Source organism: Camelus dromedarius, chromosome 17, assembly GCF_036321535.1.
Source record: "Camelus dromedarius isolate mCamDro1 chromosome 17, mCamDro1.pat, whole genome shotgun sequence".
NCBI lineage: Eukaryota > Metazoa > Chordata > Mammalia > Artiodactyla > Camelidae > Camelus > Camelus dromedarius.
This window is the reverse complement of record NC_087452.1, coordinates 45,739,612-45,758,327: the sequence shown is the minus strand read 5'-3', so window position 1 is coordinate 45,758,327 and position 18,716 is coordinate 45,739,612. Positions and strand designations below refer to the sequence as shown.

Below are 18,716 nucleotides of genomic sequence, written 5' to 3'. Positions count from 1 at the left end.
GATGTGGGAGATGGGTTTATCTACACTGTTTGTGGTGTGAATACTGTCATAGATGCCGAATTGTGTTAATTTTTGATAGTAATAGTATGTTTCCTGGTGTGTTTACAACTTTTTATCTTGAATTCATAATCAGTGAAAGTTTGTTTTCTGAGACTCCGGTGTCCTGGTATCTGGGACCATCCTTAGAATAATCTTTCTCATTTGCCTTTGCTGGATCCCTTAGAGGTTTCATTGCTTCTAGGACACTTTTTAGAGGTTATTTCTCAGCTTGAGGTTTTTTATACCTGAAGTTGTTATAAATGTGGAACCCATATTCACCCATGTGATGAATGAGTTTATTTCTTGTTTTGTTTCAATTCAAAGCTTTGAAAGTAAGGTGAAGGTTCCTTACTGCTTCCCTTGATGGATGGGTAGAATTTGTCTAGTCTAATTTCATAAACAGGGCCTGGCTTTGTGCCAGGAGTTAGGCCTTTTCTTTGACCCCTGTGTTAAATGATAGCCACTCCCCCCCCAACCTTAAGTACCTAAGGGTGGGGGGGGGTGTATCAGGCCTCGAGTGTTTTGTTTTTGTTGTTTTCTGTTTTTGCACTCCCATGGTATCAGTACCTAGTTTGAATGTCTTCTTTGTGTTTGGAACCTGGAGGACTTCCTTCCTTTTGACTTTAAATAGGCCTTTTGTTACTGGGTGGTTTTGTTTATTTGTTTGTTTAAGGTTTTTTGGTCCTTTCATCCTATAATCCTATGTATTTTGTCTGTATTTTGTATGCCAGTTCAGTCTGCCATATTTAGAGATATTTTCAAATTCATTTCCATTTTCTTTGAATATTGCTAACAGTCATACAGTGGGACCTGTATATGAAATAGAATAAAATTTTAACGTTTAAAAATGATGATGATTGCCACGCTTTTTTCCCCCTTCTTTATCCAGCTCTCCTTCCATGAATTCAGCAGATACTGAGATCCATTCTGTGCCAGTTGTCATTCTCTGGATATGGGGAAATGTTTCTTACTGTTCTGGAGCTTATATCTTGTGAGGGTGTTTAGTTAATAGACAATAAGTAAGTGAGTAAAATAAATAGAATGTGAAATGGTGTTAAGTGCTATGGAGAAGAAGCAAGGGGGCGGGTTAAGGAGCACGGGTAGTTTGCAGTTTTAAGTAGTGTGGCTAGGAAAGGAAATTTATAACATGCTTTGTGGTTTCAGTGATGGAGAAAGAACAGAATCTTCTAGGATTTAGATAAGGATGGAAATGTAAATACACATTTTAATCACTGACTGAGCATTAATGGCTACGGCTAATGTCCTGTGTATTGTTCTCTGAATCCTCTTAATGTTTCATGTTGCTCTCTTAGAGGGAGGGTGAGGAACGCTGGCCTATTCTAGTTTATTACTTCCTTTCCACCCTAAATATTTTAAGAAGTATAAAAACATTTAACCTTCCAGGAATCTCAAAATGTTTGAATTTACCAGCTAACAAGTGCTTCTTCTCCCAGCTAGAGTTGTTCACTTTCCAAACCTTGGCTTGGAAAGGAGGGAAGAATCATTTATAAATAGCACTTGGATAATATTGCACATAACTTTTTTTTATCTTCTGTCCTTTTCCTCAATCCCTTAAACACAAGTAGGGGCAAAACTGGAGCATGTTAAAACCCCAAATTTAGGAATATGTTAGATTAGGACCGTATTTTATAGTGAAAAGGTAGTGGGATCAGTAAGAAAGTTACCTAGCTTTCCATTGTTGAACCTCTTCACTTTTAATCAGTCATTCATTCTCATCTTTCTTCATTTACTTAAATATGTATCTCTACACGTAAGAGCTTTATATTTGTATCCAATCCAAAAGAACATTTAACTTTGTAGTGTGCGAAAAAGGCAAACTGTTTTGAGAGCTTATTCTCAAACTTACTATAAACAATATGTAATAATAAAGAAAAGAATTATGTTCGTTTTTTCAGCTACTTCATTTTATATGTAATTAAATTTTCCGTTTTTTCTTCTTAGGTTTACCCAGGGCTGATGATAACAGCCGGCCTTATCCATTGGATTTTAAATACATTGAACATAACAGTTCACATAAGAGATGTGTGTGTGTTCCTTGCACCCACTTTCAGCGGCCTTACATCTATATCCACTTTCCTGCTTACCAGAGAACTTTGGAACCAAGGAGCGGGACTTTTAGCTGCTTGTTTTATTGCTATTGTACCAGGCTACATTTCTCGGTCAGTAGCTGGATCCTTTGATAACGAAGGCATTGCTATTTTTGCACTTCAGTTCACATATTACCTGTGGGTAAGTAACACTTAACGTTTTGCGGTCGTTAATACAAATGAACTTTCTGCTGAAATGCTCTTGTACAGCATTCGTCTTTTATCAGTTATAGTTGCATACAGAGAAATCAGTTACTGTTCATAATGCATAAGTCATAGCTCCAATAAGGAGGCTGTCAGAAAATAAAGTATTGATTTTGTTTCTTTTTTGGAGTGGAAGATGAGTCGGAAATACTTAGGAAAATTGAAATGTGGTTCAGTGGCTTAGGATTTTGAATTCTGCTTATGAATCTTGCATTATTTTGCTGTTGCCAGGTTATTTCTTCCTTCCCAATTTTTGTACCTTATATTTCCTTTTCTTGACTTACTATATTAGTACTTTCAATACGATGTTGAAAAGGAGTGATGAGAGGGGACATCCTTGCCTTATTTCTTCTCTTAGTGGGAAAGCTTTGAGTTTCTCACTATTAAATGTGATGTTAGCTATAGATTTTTTTGGTAGGTAATATATATCAAGTTGAGAAAGTTCCACCCTAAATAGTTTGCTGAGGCATTTTATCATGAATGCATGTTGGATTTTGTCAAATGCTTTTTCTGTATTTATTGGTACACAGTTAACCCTTGAACAACATGAGTTTGAACTGTGCAGGTCCACTTACACATGGATGTTTTTCAGTAAATACATACTACGGTCCATAGGATCCAAGGCTTGTCGAATCTGCAGGTGTAGAACTGCACATTATGCAGGGCCTACTGTTAAGTTACATGTAGACTTTTGATGGGGGGGTGCCCCAACCCCTGCCTGGTTCAAGGGTCAAATGTAGTTACATGATCTTTTTCCTTTGACCTTTGGATGTGATTAATTACATTAATTAATTTTCAAAAGTTGGACCAATGTTTCTTACTTGGGATAAATCTCATTTGGTCATGTGATATATAATTACAACACTTTGCTGGATTTGATTTCCTGATATCTTATTGAGGATTTTTGCATCTGTGTTAGAGAGATGGTGGTCTGTAGTTCTCTTGTGATGTCTTTGGTTTTGGTATTAGGACAGTGCTGGCCTTGTAGAATGAGTTAGGAAGTACTGCCTCTGCTCCTGTTTTCTGAAAGAGATTGTAGAGAATTGCTTTTTTTTTTTCTTTTTTACTGTTTGGTGGAATTCATCAGTGAATCCAGCTTGGTCTGGTGTTTTCTGTTTTGGAAGATTATTAATTATTGATTGATTCTATTTCTTTAGTAGATAGAGGCCTTATTCAGATTGTCTGTTTCTTCTTGTTTGAATGTTGGCATATTTTATATTTTATCTTTCAAGGAATTGGTCCATTTCATTTAGGTTATCAAATTTGTGGATAGAGTTTTTCATTGCACTCCTTTATTATCCTTTTAATAAATGTCCATGACATCTGTAGTGATTTCCTTCTTTCATTTCCAGTGTTAGTATTTGTGTCTTTTTTTCTTGGTTAGCCTTGGCTAGAGGCTTAACGATTTTTATTGAGCTTTCAAAGAACCAGTTTTTGGTTTCATTGATTTTTCTGTATAAATTTCCTGTTTTTACTTTCATTGATTTCTGCCCTAATTCTTACTTCTTTTCTCCTGCTCCCTTTGCATTTAAATTGCCCTTCTTTTTCTATTTTCCTAAAGTGGAAACTTCATTGTTTTAAATCTGTCTTTTTCTATTATACGTATTCATTGCTGTAAATTTCCCTGTGAGCACTGCTTTCTGGGCATCCCACTCATTGTGATAAGTTGTGTTTTCATTTTTCAAGTTAACAGTATTGTAAAATTTCTCTTGAGGTTTTTTTATTTGACCCATGTATTTACTTAAATGTATACCCCCCATATTTTTTGAGATTTTGAGATTTTCCAGTTATTTTTCTATAATTGATATTTATTTGAATTCCATTGTGGGCTAAGAGTACACATTATATGATTTTTATTGTTTTAATTTGTTAAGATGTGTTTAAGGCCCAAGTGTGGCTTATCTTGGTGAATGTTCCCTGTAGGCTTAAGAAGAATATGTATTCTGCTGTTACTCGAATGAAGTCATCTTTAGATGTCTGTTACATTCAGTATCCAGTTGATTGATGGTGTTGTTGAGTTCAACTATGTCCTTACTGATTTTCTACGTGCTGGATCCATCCATTTCTGAGAGAGGGGTTTTTAAGTCTCCAGTTATGATAGTGGATTCATGCATTTACCCTTGCAGTTCCGTCAGTTATGTCCTCATGTAGTTTGACGCTCTCTCTTAGGCACATATAATTTAAGGATTGTTATGTCTTTGAGAATTAATTCAGTGTCCTTCTTTATCTCTGAAAATGTTCCTTGCTTTGAAGTTGGCTCTGTCTGAAATTAATATTGCTACTCTTGCATTTTTTTGATTAGTGTTAGCATGATATATCTTTTTTGCCATCTGTTTCAGTCTGTTTGTATCTTCATGTGTCAAGTGGGTTTCTTGTAGACAACATATAGTAGGGTCGTGGTTTTTGATCCACCCTGAAAATTTGTATTTTAATTGGTGCATTTAGACCATTGATGATCAAAGTGATTATTGATTATTAGCTGGATTAATATTTATCATGTGTGTTACTATTTTCTATTTGGCACCCTAATTCTTTATTTTATTTTTGTTCTTTACTCTCTTTCTGCCTTCTGTGGTTCTAATTGAGCATTTTATGTAATTGTCTTCTTGCCTTTTCTGGCGTATCAGTTATTATGCTTTTTTTAAAAAACTATTTTTAGTCATTGCCATAGTTTGCAGTGTATGTTTATAGCTAACCCAAGTCCCCATTCAAAGAATACTATATAGGCATACCTCGTTGTATTGCACTTCACAGATAACTGCACTTCTACAAATTAAAGGTTTGTGGCTTCCCTGCATCAAGCAAGTCTGTCAGCGCCGTTTATCCAGTAGTATCTGCTCACTTCATGTCTTTGTCACATTTGGTATTTATCACAGTATTTCAGACTTCTAAATGATTGTATTTGCTGTGGTGATCTGTGATCAATGATCTTTGATGTTACTATTGCAAAAAGATAACAACTCCCTAAAGGCTCAGATAATGGTTAGCATTTTTTAGTGATATAGTATGTTGTTTTTTCAGACATAATGTACTCTTAATACACTACAGTTCAGTGTACACGTAGCTTTTAGGTACTCTGGGAAACAAACTCGTGTGACTTCCTTTACTGTAATACTCTCTTCATTGTAGTGATCTGGAACCAAACCCACAATTTCTGTACCACTTCAAGGATAGTGTGAGTACCTTCTAATAACAAAATAATCCTAATTCTTCCCTCTTATCCCTTGTGTCACTACTTCTTTCATTTCACTTATATAGAAGCATATGTAACAGAATACATTGTTGGTTTTATTATTTTCAACAGACTTACCTGTTAGATCAATTAAGAATAAGAAAACTAAAAGTTTTAAATTTGCCTTTACTTATTCTGTCTTCGATGGTCTTCCTTTATGTAGATCTAAGATTCTGATCTATGTTATTTTCCTTTTTGCTAAAGAACTTTTAGCACTTAGTACAAGGCAAATCTACTGTCAAACTCCCTTGGTTTTTGTTTGAGAATGTCTTTATTTCTCCTTTAATTTTGAAGGATAATTTCACAGAGCACAAAATTCTAGATTAGTGGGGTTTTGTTTCTCTCAATACTTTAAATATTTCACTCTGTTCTCCTCCTGCTTGCATGATTCTGAGTAGAAGTCCTGTAATTCTTACCCTGATCCTTCTACAGGCAAGCTGTCTTCTCCTCTGGCTTCTTTCAGGATTTTTCTTTATCTTTGATTTTCTGTAGTTTGAAAAAGATATGCCTAGGTATAGTTGGCTATTTTGGTGTTTATTGCTTAGTGTTTGAGCTTTCTGCATCTATAGTTTGGTGTGGTGTTTGACTTTATTTGGGGAAATGTCAGTCATTATTGTTTTGAATATTCTGTTTCTTTCTCTCCTCTCCTGGTATTTCCATTGCGTGTAAGTCACAATTTTTTTGTTGTTCCACAGTCCTTGGATATTCTATTGTATGTTTTCCAGTCTTTGCTCTCTTTGCTTTTGGAGATTTCTGTTGATACAGCCTGTAATTCAGAGATGCTTCCTCAGCCATGGCCAGTATTAATCAGCACATCAGAGGCTTTCGTAAGATTTTCAGTCCTCTGCTTACATTGCCCGTTTGTCTTGCATGCTGTCTTCTTTTTCCATTGGAACCTCTAGCATATTAATCCTAGTTTTAAATTCCTGGTCTGATCATTTCAGCATCCCCACCTTTTAGTATCCCTCGCAGTATTTTCTTCATAGCTAGACATGATACACTAGGTAAAATTAATTGCTGTAAATAAAAGCGATAGTAATTGCTAGTAATATGGAGGTAAGGTATAGTCCTGTGATTAGGTCTGAGCCTTTTAGGACATTGGACTGTGAACTTTACAAGTGTTTCTTTTTTTCCCTCCCTGTTTTGGTAGGAGAGGCTGGCTAGAGCTGCCTGGAGTTGTGTACTTCCCTTCCTCAGGTCACCTGGGCTCTGCTAACACCCCAGCCCCGCAGCCTAGGCTCTGGTAGATAGTTCCTCCTGAGGGTGGGCCTCGTTGAGAACAGGATGCTTTGGCATTTTCAGAATGGTTCCTGTTCCCTCCCTGTGCCAGAAGCAACAAAGGGATTTTTTCCCCCCTGTATTTACTGTGAGAATCTGGTCAAGATCCTGGAGGCAAATAAAACATAGTTGTGGGTGCCTCCACAGGACCAGCCCATCCTGGAGCTTTTAGGTGTCCATGCTGAGTGTCCAGCCATTCCTTCAGGTTCTCCTATCCACCTCCCTGCCCCCAGCTGTCTGCACCACTGACTCCTGCGCGCGCGTCACTCCATTGTTGAGGGCAGCAATTGTCCTGTGTCATTCCCTCACTTGTAGATCCAGGAAGAGTTGCTGCTTTTTCAAGTCTCTTCAGCTTTTTGCTTATTAGACTGAGTGGTGCCTTACATGTGGAACCAGAAACCAGAATTCTATTGCCAGGTTATTTAAACTTAGTTGAAGTTTTATTACAGGGAAAAGGGTACTATTTAGTACTGTCTTCAAGTTAAACTTTGCATATATTTGTTTGTTTATTGTTTTAGCCTATGCTCATACTATTTCAATGTTGGAAATTGCCCAAAATTTTTATGTATGAACACTGTTTTACATGTTACCTGTATTTTTAGGTAGCTAATTGAATTGCAGTAATGTTTTAATTATTTTACATCTTTTAAAGCTCCTTAGCTTGTGGATGTTTATGCTTCGTCAAGGAATTCCAGAGAAGAATTGTTGTAGTCAGTCCCTATAGACAGTTGCTTGATCTTGAGTTTGAGAGAGAAGAAAGAACAGCAGCCGTGGAGATGAAGGTGCTGACAAACAGTAGGGCACCGCTAATGCTGCTGTATTTACCCAAAAGTGTTTTCAAACAGCTGAGGAAAAAACCTTATGATTTGGAACATCTTTGAGATCATTTAACTAACACACAATATATCTTTTAAATTATTCTTTTTTTTTTTTTTTTAAATACGGGGGAGGTAATTAGGTTTATTTATTTCTCTATTTACTTTGATGGAGGTGCTGGGGATTGAACCCAGGACCTCGTGCATGCTAAGCAGGCACTCTGCCACTGAGCTATACCCTCCCCCTCAATAATATTTAAATTATATGTTAAATACATATCTTGACATATATGGATGGATGGATAGATCTTGACAATATAATGCCAAGTGGAAAAATAAAAGTTGAAGTAATTTTACATATAGTAAAATTACATATGGTAATTTTAAATAGTACAACCCGTGTGTATTGTTTGTTTATACCTATCTATGATGAAAGTATAAAAATACGGCATGTATCCATCATATATACCAACTTCATAATAGTGGTTATTCCAGAGTATAGGTGAGTGATATTGAGGAAATAGGTATGAAGGGAGGTTCAACTATGTCAAAAAGAAATTTTTTAGTAAAATCATCCAAAGTAAATATGGTATTATATTTACATTTGGGAGTCCAGATGGCTTTTATTTTCTATTCTTCTGTATGTTTGAAACATTTTGTAATAAATTTAAAAATAATGTATTCTATATGTTGGAAATTTAGAAACAGAAAACTAATGTAAATAAACCATTACCCTGGTATTACTACCATTTGCATTTTGTCATATTTTTAGAAGTTTTTTGTGAAACACAGAAATGATATTGTGTATGTAGTTTTGTATTCTTTATTTTCTTTTTACATATTATGAGTAGGAGTGCCTTAACTGGCATGTTAATTACCATTCAGTGTTTAAAAAAATTAACTTGAATGTATTGAGACAAAATTCATGTAACATAAATTCACTATTTTAACCATTTTGAAGTGAACAATTCAGTGGGTTTTATTATCTTCTGTTTACTCACAGAACATTTCATCATCCCCCAAAGAAACTTTGTACCTCCCAATTCCTCCCATCCTACTTAGCTTAATTTCTGTTTGAAGACTTACCTATTCTGGTAAATAAAACCTACATAAAAAATGTCACCTTTTATGTACGGACACTGAGTTATTTTCATGTGTTGATTGTTATGAATAATGATGCAAACAACACTGTCTACAAGTTTTTGTGTGGACATTCTTCAAGACCTTGCTTTCAGTTCTTTTGAGTACATACCCAGAAATGAATTTGGCAGATCATAAGGTAATTCTATTTTTAATTTTTTGAGGAACCACCATACAGTTTTCTGTAGCAGCTGTACAGTTTTACATTCCCATGAACAGTACACAGGGTTCTGATTTCTTCACATCCACACCAGCACTTGTTTGTTTTGGGTAGTAAGCTGTCTTAATATATTTAAGATGGTATCTGATTATAGTTTTGATTTTCATTTCATGAATGATCAGTGATGTTAGGCATCTTTTTTTGTAGTTATTGGCCATTTGTATATCTTTGGAGAAATGTTTACTCAAGTCCCTTGCTCCTTTTTTTTTTTTTAAAGCTTAATTTTTTTTTCTTTTGGGCCAGGAGGGAGGTAATTAGGTTTATTATTTATTTTTAGGAGAGGTACTGGGGATTGAACCCAGGACCTTGTGCATGGCAAGCGGGCAGTCTTCCACTTGAGCTGTACCCTCCCTTCCTTGCTAAGTTTTGAATTGGATTGTTTGGGTTTTTTGTTGATGCGTTTTAGGAGTTCTCAGTATATTGTCAATATTAATCCTTTATGAGATATATGATTTGCAGATGTTTTCTCCTGTTCTATGGATTGCCTTTTTTACTCTGTTGATATTGTCTTTTAATTCACAAAATTTTAAGTTTTTTCATCAAGTCAAATTTGTCTGCTTTTTCTTTTGTTGCTATGCCATATCTACTGTCATGAAACTTTTGCCCTGTGTTTTCTTCTAAGTGTTTTATAGTTTTAGGTCTTCCATTTAGGTCTATTTGAGTTTTTGTATGTGCTGTTAGGTAAGACTCCAACTTACTATTTTGCACATTAATGTCCAGTTTCCCCAGCACCATTTGTTGAAGAGACTGTCCTTTCTCCATTGAAAGGACTTGGCAACCTTGTTGAGAATCATTTGACCATATATGCAAAGGTTTATTTCTGGGTTCTTTATTTGGTTCCATTGGTCTATATGTATGTTTTCATGCCACCACCGCACTGTTTTGATTATTGCAGCTTTGTAGTAAGTTTTAAAATTGGAAAGTTTTTATTTTCCAGCTTTCTTGTTCTTTTGGGGGATTCTTTAGGGTATCAGGGGTCCCTTGAGGTTCCATATGAATTTTAGGATGGGGTTTTTACTTCTGCAAAAAAAAAAAATTGGATTTTGATATTGGATTGCAAAATGTGACTGTAGATCAGTTTGGATAGTATTGTCATCTCCCAGTCCATCAGTGACCATAGGATGTTTCCATTTATTCATATTTTCTTTATTGTCAGCAGTATTTTATAATTTTCATTGTACAAGTCTTTTACTTCATTAACTTGTAAGTTAAGTTGTCAGTGTTTTATTTTTGATGCTATTATAATTGCATTTTTTTGGTAATTTCCTTTCTGGATTGTTCATTATTAGTGTATAGAAATGCAACTGTGTTGTCTTTGTATCTTGCTATTTTGCTGAATTCATTTACTGGCTCTAAAAGTTTTTTTGTGTGTGGAATCTAGGCCTTTCTACGTATGATATCGTACCTGCAAGCAGTGGTGATTTTTCTGCTTCCTTTCCAATTTGGATGCCTTTTATTCTTACTCAGTTGGCTCTGGCTAGAACTTCAAGTACTGTGTTGAACAGAGGTAGTGAAAGTGGGCGTCCTTGCCTTGGTCCTGACTGTTGAGGAAGAACTTCCATCTTCCTCCACTGAATACATTTGCTGTGGGTTTTTCATACATGGCTTCTTTTGATTAACATGTGATACATGTTATTTAAGTATGTAACATTTTTATATTTTATGTTAGTATGTAGTATTTTATATATTGTTATTTATCTATTTTTATACACATTTCTTAGTTGGATGAAGGTATTTCTCTAATAGACCCCTCAAGAAAGGCACATGAGTACAATACTCCTCAAGTTCTTGCATGTTTAAATCTTTCTGTAGCCTCATACTTGAGAGTTCGGCTAGATAAAAAGGTCTAGGTCATTTGTTCTTTATTTGAATTCTTGACGTTGTTGTACTACCATCATTTTATTTGCTTGTTACTGTCAAGAACCTAATTTAATGTGTTTCATAAGAAATGTGAGCTTTTTTTCTGAAGTAATAGTGAGTTTTTTCCCTATAGATTGAAGTCTAATAAATTTCCTAGGTATGTCCCCAAGTTGACCCTTCTGGTAATAGTGACCTCTTCGAACATGTTGACTGACATTTTTTATTTCTGGAAAGTTGTCTATGATTATAGTTTCAAATATTAGTTTGTTTCTCTGTTCTGTTTTTCTTGAATCTTTTTCCTCTTTGAATTCCGGCTCTATCACTAGGGATTGTATAAACCTCCCCCATATCTATTTCATCAACTGTAAAACAGAAGTCATAATAGTGCTTACCTCATATGGTTTAAGTAAGTTAATGCTTGTAAAGGTATAGAACATTGTAGGAACACAGAAAGTGATGAATGCATGTTTTTTATTGCTTCTGTTGTTACCAGCACCAAAAACAGAGCTAATGCAGATAAAATAGTACTTAGAACAATGTTTATTACCATGTTGCCTCCTGTAGTTTTTTTTTTTCTTCTGTGCCTTTGTAGTCAGTCCTCTCCTTAACTCATTTTACTGGCAACCACAGATCTGCTTTCTGTCTTTATATCTTTGGATGTTTCTTTTCCAGAAAACCATATTATAGAAACAGGTAGTATGGGGTGACCCTTTGTGTCTGACTTGACTTCACTTAGTATATTATTTTTGAGAGTCATCTGTGTTGTCACATGTTTTAGTAGGTGGTTACATGTTCCTGCTGATTAATTCTGTTGTATGGATGTTCTATACTTTGTTTTCTGGCTTTTGGCAATTACAAGTAAAGAGGCTATAAATATGTGCTTGCAGTTCTTCATATGGATGTACATTAGTCTTCCTCCTGCATAAATGCCTAGGCATGGGGTTGCTGCTTTTATAACAAGTACATGTTTAATTTTATAAAAAGCTGCCAAATGGTTTTCCAAAGTGATTGTCATTTTGCATTCCCTCCACCAAAGTAGGAAGAGTTGCATTTATTTACTTTGTTGTATCACTAGCACATAGTTTGTTCATGTTTTTAAAATTTAGCCATTCTAATAGGTATATAGAAGTCTCTCGTGGTTTTAACTTGCTTTTCTTTAGTGACTAGTTTTGATTATCTTTTCGTGTGCTTATATCCTGAAGCTACTCTTCTGTGGTGAAATGTCTGTTGAAACCTTTTGCCCGTGTTTTGGTTTGGTGGTTTGGTTTTTTATTACTGAATTATGAGTTCACTGTATATTCTGGAAGTAAGTCCTTTATCAGATATTTTACATTCTCTCCCAGTCTGTGGCTTGTCTTTTAATTATTTTAACAATATCTAAGAAATTTTTAATTTTGATGAAGTCCAATTTATCATGTTTTTCTTTTACTAATCTTTCTTTTGGTGTGTCATCTAAGAAATCTTTGCCTACTCCAAAGTCACATTTTCTCATGTGTTTACTTCTAGAAATTTTAGAAAATTCAGATTTTGCATTAAGGTATGTTATCCATTTCACGTTGATTGTGGTCTGTGGTACAAGAAAAGGGCTGAGGTTCTCTTTTATGGGAATGTTGATGTCCCATTGTTCGAAAATCATTGTTGAAATGACTCTCCTTTCTCCGCTGAATTACTCAACTTGGCAGCCTTGTCAGAATAGGTTGCTAGACGTGTGGGTCTGTTTTGGCATTCTTCTGTTTTATTGAGATCTCTGTGTATGTCCTTAGACAGTACACCATGTTGTCTTGAAATCAGGAAGCATGGGTGATTTAACTTGTTCTCTTTTTTGGAATTACTTTGGCTCTTCTTAATCCTTTGCTTCATGTAAATTTTAGAATTGGCTTATCAACATCTACCCAAGCCAGCTGAGATTTTTATGAGAAGTACCTTAAATCTATAGACAGTTTGGGTAGAGTTGTTATCTTAATATGAAGTCTTCTGATCCATGAATGTGGTCTGTCTTTTCATTATTTAGGTCTTCATTTATTTCTCTCAGTTTCTACTTTGATTTTTCTAGATTATTAAGTTAGTCATTTGAGATCATCTCTTCTAATACAAGCACATAAAGGTATAGGTTACCCTCAAGCACTATTTTAGCTGCACTGCACAAACTTTTTTGAAAAATAATTTGCGTATCATAAAATTCACCCTTTTGAAGTGTACAGTTTGGTGGCTTTTATAATTATGAATAAAGTTGTAAAATGATTACTGCCTTGGAATCTCACTTTTAAATTTTTCAATATTTTAATAAACTCCCTTCCCTATTCACACTTAAGAATAGGACCCCCCTTGTTATTTTACCACAGGTAAACCTTAGCCCTTCTTTCAAAACCAGCGTGGTTTCGGGGAGGAGAGCAGAGTGTATTTTGTCATACATGTATACTAAAATATTGCATGCAAAGCAGTCTTTCATAGTCTAATAGAAGTCAGTCTCATACATCTCTGAAGTGGTGGGTGTCACCTGTGTTTGTTTTAGTGTGCTAATAGAAGCCCATTTTAAAAGTAAAGAATTCCATGAAATAAGCTCTATAAAATACTGTTAAGTTTGAATTTCCTATCAGTACATGGAGGTAACTCTCGTAATACAGAATTGCTTGTAATGGGATTTACGTCTGTCATTTCTTTAGTACACTCACTGGATTCATCTTAAACATGACCCTTTGCTCTTGGCATAAGTATTTAGAGCTTCTGTTTCTAAAATTTTAAATTCTGTTTTCTGAAGACGCTAATATATTTTGCTTTTACAGACGAACATATAAACTCTTATCTGGGAATTATTTCTTGATTAGTTTTTTAAGCCAATAGAGATTTGTCAACTTTCTGAACCTTCACTTACTGCAAATTGTCTTTCCAGTTCAGAATAATTGAGAGTTTTACTGATATATCATTAGGTCTTCTAGAAATTATTTTAAGAATATAAATTTATTGACAATATTGATCGTGGTATCTGAAAATTTCTAGATGATTATAAATTTTCAAAAATGGATACTCAGAATTATATATGAGTTATAGATGATCACATTCAAATGAAGAAAAGCTGCAGATTAAAGCGTTATGTCTAAGTAAACCAGTTATATAAAAATGTCGATTAACTGAACACATTGATTCTTAAAAATCTCAACTTGTTGATATTAATCATTTTAAGATAGAAAATACAACAAATGGAAAAATATAATGTGTTCCTTTTGAGATGATTCGTTTTACTAAAGACTACACAACTACAAAAAAAGAGCTGTTCCTAAAATGCCTGGCTACTCTTCAGGGTTATAAATGTGTGTATTAAGTGGATTCAAAAATCTGTGTAACCTCAGAACTTTTTTTTTAAATAATCTTCACTTTTTGTAATACAAGTTTACTAAACATTTACCATTTTTTCATTCAGCAAGAACATTTATAAACATTTTTATTATATCAGATGCTTGTTTGTTTTTTAGGTAAAATCTGTAAAAACTGGGTCAGTGTTTTGGACGATGTGCTGCTGCTTGTCATATTTCTATATGGTAAGATTTCCTATTTGAAGCCCCCTGAGGTCTAACAGGTGTGTGGCAGCTGGACCGACTCCTGCTCCCCGTCATTCCCTTCTCAGCCTGGGCTGCTTCTCCACTCCCTTTCTCCTGCCGTCTTCACCAGCTTAACTTTTGTGAAACGTATTCTTTAATTACTGCCCCTCCCTTTCCTTGTATGGACTTTGCTTTAGTGGGGAGGGCTATACTCAACCCCTCAAATAGAATATTTGCAGCAAGTGAAACAAAAAATTTTCAAATGACAGCTCTTCCCAAATAATGGTCACGTTCTCTAGGTTAACCTGTAAACAACTTACGTAATTTTTCAACAGATTACTTAAGATCGGGGTCCAGTGTTACCTCTTGAATCTCCTGCATTTCTTTTCCACAGCACAGCCTTTTTAGTAGTCTTGTGCTGAAAATTAATGATAAGCTTAGGTAACTGTTTTTTGCTTTTTAAACAGACATCATGGGATTTGTGCATCCAGATGATCCGTGCCCCTTTTAAAGCAGTTGAAGGTTAGGGCACATGCTGTGCAGTTGTACGCAGTAACAGCAAACCCTTCTCTTTCAAGTTTAGACCTAAATTTTGGGAAGAACCAGAAGTCCTCCAGTTAGGCCTGAAGTTCAGAGTAATGTTTTTGGTGAAAAATAGCATGTTACTGAAGCAGTAAAACTGATGTTCTTACGTGAATTGTAAACTGAAGACACTTTCTTATAAGTGGTTCTGAGATATTTTAGACAGGGGCAGCATTGTTAGAATATGTGTGTTAGCACACAGTCTCCTAAGGTGACTGTTGGCACACATGGTTCTTTAAAGCTTTTAGTTATTAGAGCACATGGAAGAACTTTGGTCTTGACAGACCTTTTGTGTATTACTGAGTGTACTTAAAAAGTAATAAATTCTATTGGTAAATTCTATTGGTTTGGAATAAACATAATCTTTAGAGTCTTTATTGACTCAGACTAGAACATACCTGATTTTCTGATAATAGAATTACAACTTTGTGATACAGGCTAAACGTTAAAGTGGGATCTTGATTTGTAATCCATTGGTAGGAAGTAATTTATACCTTAAATAACACCTTTTATTTTGAGGCTCTCGAGGCATATCCAGATCATCTGAGTATTCCTTTTAGTGGAGTTGACGGATGCTAATATCCATTGTTCTTATTCTCAGTGAAGTTTCTTGCAATGTGTTTATCATCAAAAATGGGGGGAGTAAAAGCTTTTTTTTCTTTTAAAAATTTGTGATGTATATTCTTAAAGTGTGTATCTCCATGACAGTCTTTTCATTGCCAATTCACAAATTATAATGTTCTCAATGTTCTTGATAAGTTTAATTTGACCATTTCTCCAGTGAATGTAGAAAAGCATATAGGATTTATGGGATTGTATTAATTTTAATTATCAATAAAAATAAGGGAATAGGTTATTTGCAGGTTATATAAATCCATTTTTAGGTATCTCTCAGAATTGCACAAAATAATCCTAGTGTTTATATTTGTTTATTATGTTTAGATTAACATGAAAAAAACTTAACCTATTTTAAAAAGCAAATATGTAAATGATTTAACTTAGAATTTCTTTACTCATAGGTCTCCGCTTGGGGTGGTTATGTGTTTATTATCAACCTTATTCCACTACATGTATTTGTGTTGTTACTAATGCAGAGATACAGCAAGAGAGTCTATATAGGTAAGTGGTTTGATTTTGATATTTGTCAGCTTCTAAGAGGTGTTTCATATACATTCTTTTCATTGAACAGACGTTTCTGTTTTGGCCAGTACTACCCTTGAGGAGGTGAAAATAATTTTACATTTATTTTGCATTTTGTATTAATAAGAAGGGTCAGGCGTTTTTACCTAAGTTGTTAGCAACTTTCCTTTGACGAGTTTTTTTTGTTTCATTTGTAGAAATTAGTGTAGATTTGTCAACCATTTTTTCTTTAAATTTAGGGGAATGGACATACACATATACGCGTTATTCAGATTCATCTTAATGTCAGAGATGGAGCATTCTTTATGGTTTAATAAACTTTTGAAAGTTCTTTCTGTATAATATACAACAGATTGTCTTTACTCCATTTGGGCTAGTATAATAAAACACCACAGACTGAGTAGTTTATAAACAACAGAAATGTATTTTCTCACAGTTTTGGAGGCTAGAAAGTCCAAGATCAAGGCACCAGAATGGTCACATTCTTATGTGGGCACCTTTCCTGGTTCATAGCTGGTGGAGGGGATGAGCAAGCTCTCTGGGGCCTCTTTTAAAAGGATGCTGATGCCTGAAGCCCTCGTTACCTCATCGCCGCCCGAAGGCCTCCTCCTAATACCATTTCCTAGGGCATTAGGTTTTCTACAGTATGAATTTGAGGGAGATGCAGACGTTCAGATCACAGCATAGACTGAGTCTTCTCTCTGCAAAATTTTAATTTGCTCTACAAGTTTTAAAACACATCTTTTGAGTAAGATGCTTAACAATAGGTGGTGTCTCAAATGTTAGAGCTCATTTTCCATGCTAGAGACGGAGCTTTTATAGGTTCAATTAATCAGAGAGAAGTTGTGATCTGAAATCAGTATTTTAGTAAAGTAATACAATTCCATTATAATAATGTTGTTGGAAAGCAGTAATAGAAAGACACGAAGCTTATTTACTTGATTAAAAAACAGTAGTTTGGCAGTTCCTCAAAAACTTGAATCATAGAGTTACCACATGACCTACAATTAGACTCCTAGTTACGTACTCTAGAGAATCGAAAATGTATATTTACACAAAAACTTACGTTAACAGCTGCATTCACTATTCATAATAGCCAGAAAGTGAAGACAGCCCGATGTCCATCAGCTGACGAGTGGATGAAGTGTGGTATGTGCACACAGTGGAGCATTATTCAGCAATAAAAAGGAAGGAAGTTCTGATGCATACTGTATCGTGAGCCTTGAAAACATTATGCCAGACATAGAAGGGCATATGTTGTAGGATTCTTTCTGTATAAAATATCCAGAGCAGGCAAATCCATAAAGGCAGCAAGCAGATAGGAGACAAAAGGCAGATTTAATGATCGCCAGGGGTTTGGGGAGTAGAGGGACTGCTAATGAGTGTAGGGTTCCTTTTGGGGGTGAGGAAATGTTCTGGAATTAGAGGTGATAGTGCTATCCACAACTTTGTGAATTTAATAAAAATAAATAAATTCAGTGGTGCATTTTAAAAGGGCAGATGTTTTCAGTGTTGATTATATCAATTAAAACCAAAAATTTGTAGTATATAAATTACACTTATAGCCATTTCAGCATACTTTATAACAATCACCACTGAAATAGCACGTATGTATACATCAAGTTCATATACACCACAAACTCTCCTAACTTCTTGTATTTTAACTCATTTAATCTTCATAATCACACTGTGAGGATAGATAGTGTTACTACCCTCATGTTAGGGATGAGGAAACAAGAGAAGACATAATCTGCTCAAGATCGTGTAGCTAATAATAGAGCTGATGCCTGAACTTAGATGTTTTGGCTCCGTAGCCCATGATGCAAAAAGTTACTGTAACTTGTATGCCTGCCACGTAAACAGATCCCTTACTGTTGAAATACAGCAGCCTCTTTAACCTGAAAACACTAAATAATCATTGGGATCCAGAAAAGAAGATGACAGATTAAACAGTAGCTCTTGGCTTTTTGTTTTGAAACTGTTACAAGGGGAAAAAAAATTTTAAATTAATTGATTATGGGGAGGAACTAAGAGTTTCTTTGTTTAATTTTAAAAATTTGGGGTCCGGAAGATGTTAGGGAGAAGATTGAAGAATAGACTTTTGTGAAATGCCCCTGAATCAGGCAGAAGAACTACTAAAGGAGAGTCACAAGTGGCTGGATAAATCCACTGTTAAAGAGGTCAAATGGGAGTATTTTCTTCCTAAAATTTAAAACATGAACAGTGACCAGCTCCTTGAGTGTTAGCACTAAGATCTAGGAAGTTGACCATAGAGGGAAGACTTGCAGTTGGTGAGTAGATCTGTCTCGTCACTTTAGAAAAGCGTACAGTTAATACTAATTTGGTTGGCTTTTGAGAAAATAAGAACTATTAGACCTTTTCAGAGAGTAGAAAAATAAAACGGGTTAGGGATGCTGTGGATGTGTATGCAGGCAGATCAGTAAATATCCTATATAATTTTGTAGTGTACAGATTGTCCACCCCACCCTCCTTGTTTCTGTTTAGTTACCAAGGGGCACCATCTAATACTTTTAAATTATATTTCTCTGTTGTTTCTTTCTG

At 35.0% G+C, this 18,716-nt stretch overlaps 1 protein-coding gene across 1 annotated transcript in view; it reads left to right on the top strand.

Moving 5' to 3' along the window:
* The window catches only part of STT3B (STT3 oligosaccharyltransferase complex catalytic subunit B), an 82,390-nt gene that overhangs the window by 39,547 nt on the left and 24,127 nt on the right, over positions 1–18,716 (top strand). The window contains exons 3-5 of the mRNA XM_031469820.2: positions 2,002–2,289; positions 14,367–14,432; positions 16,034–16,133. Coding sequence (XP_031325680.2) covers positions 2,002–2,289; positions 14,367–14,432; positions 16,034–16,133 — 454 coding nt within the window. The remainder of the gene's footprint in view (positions 1–2,001; positions 2,290–14,366; positions 14,433–16,033; positions 16,134–18,716) is intronic.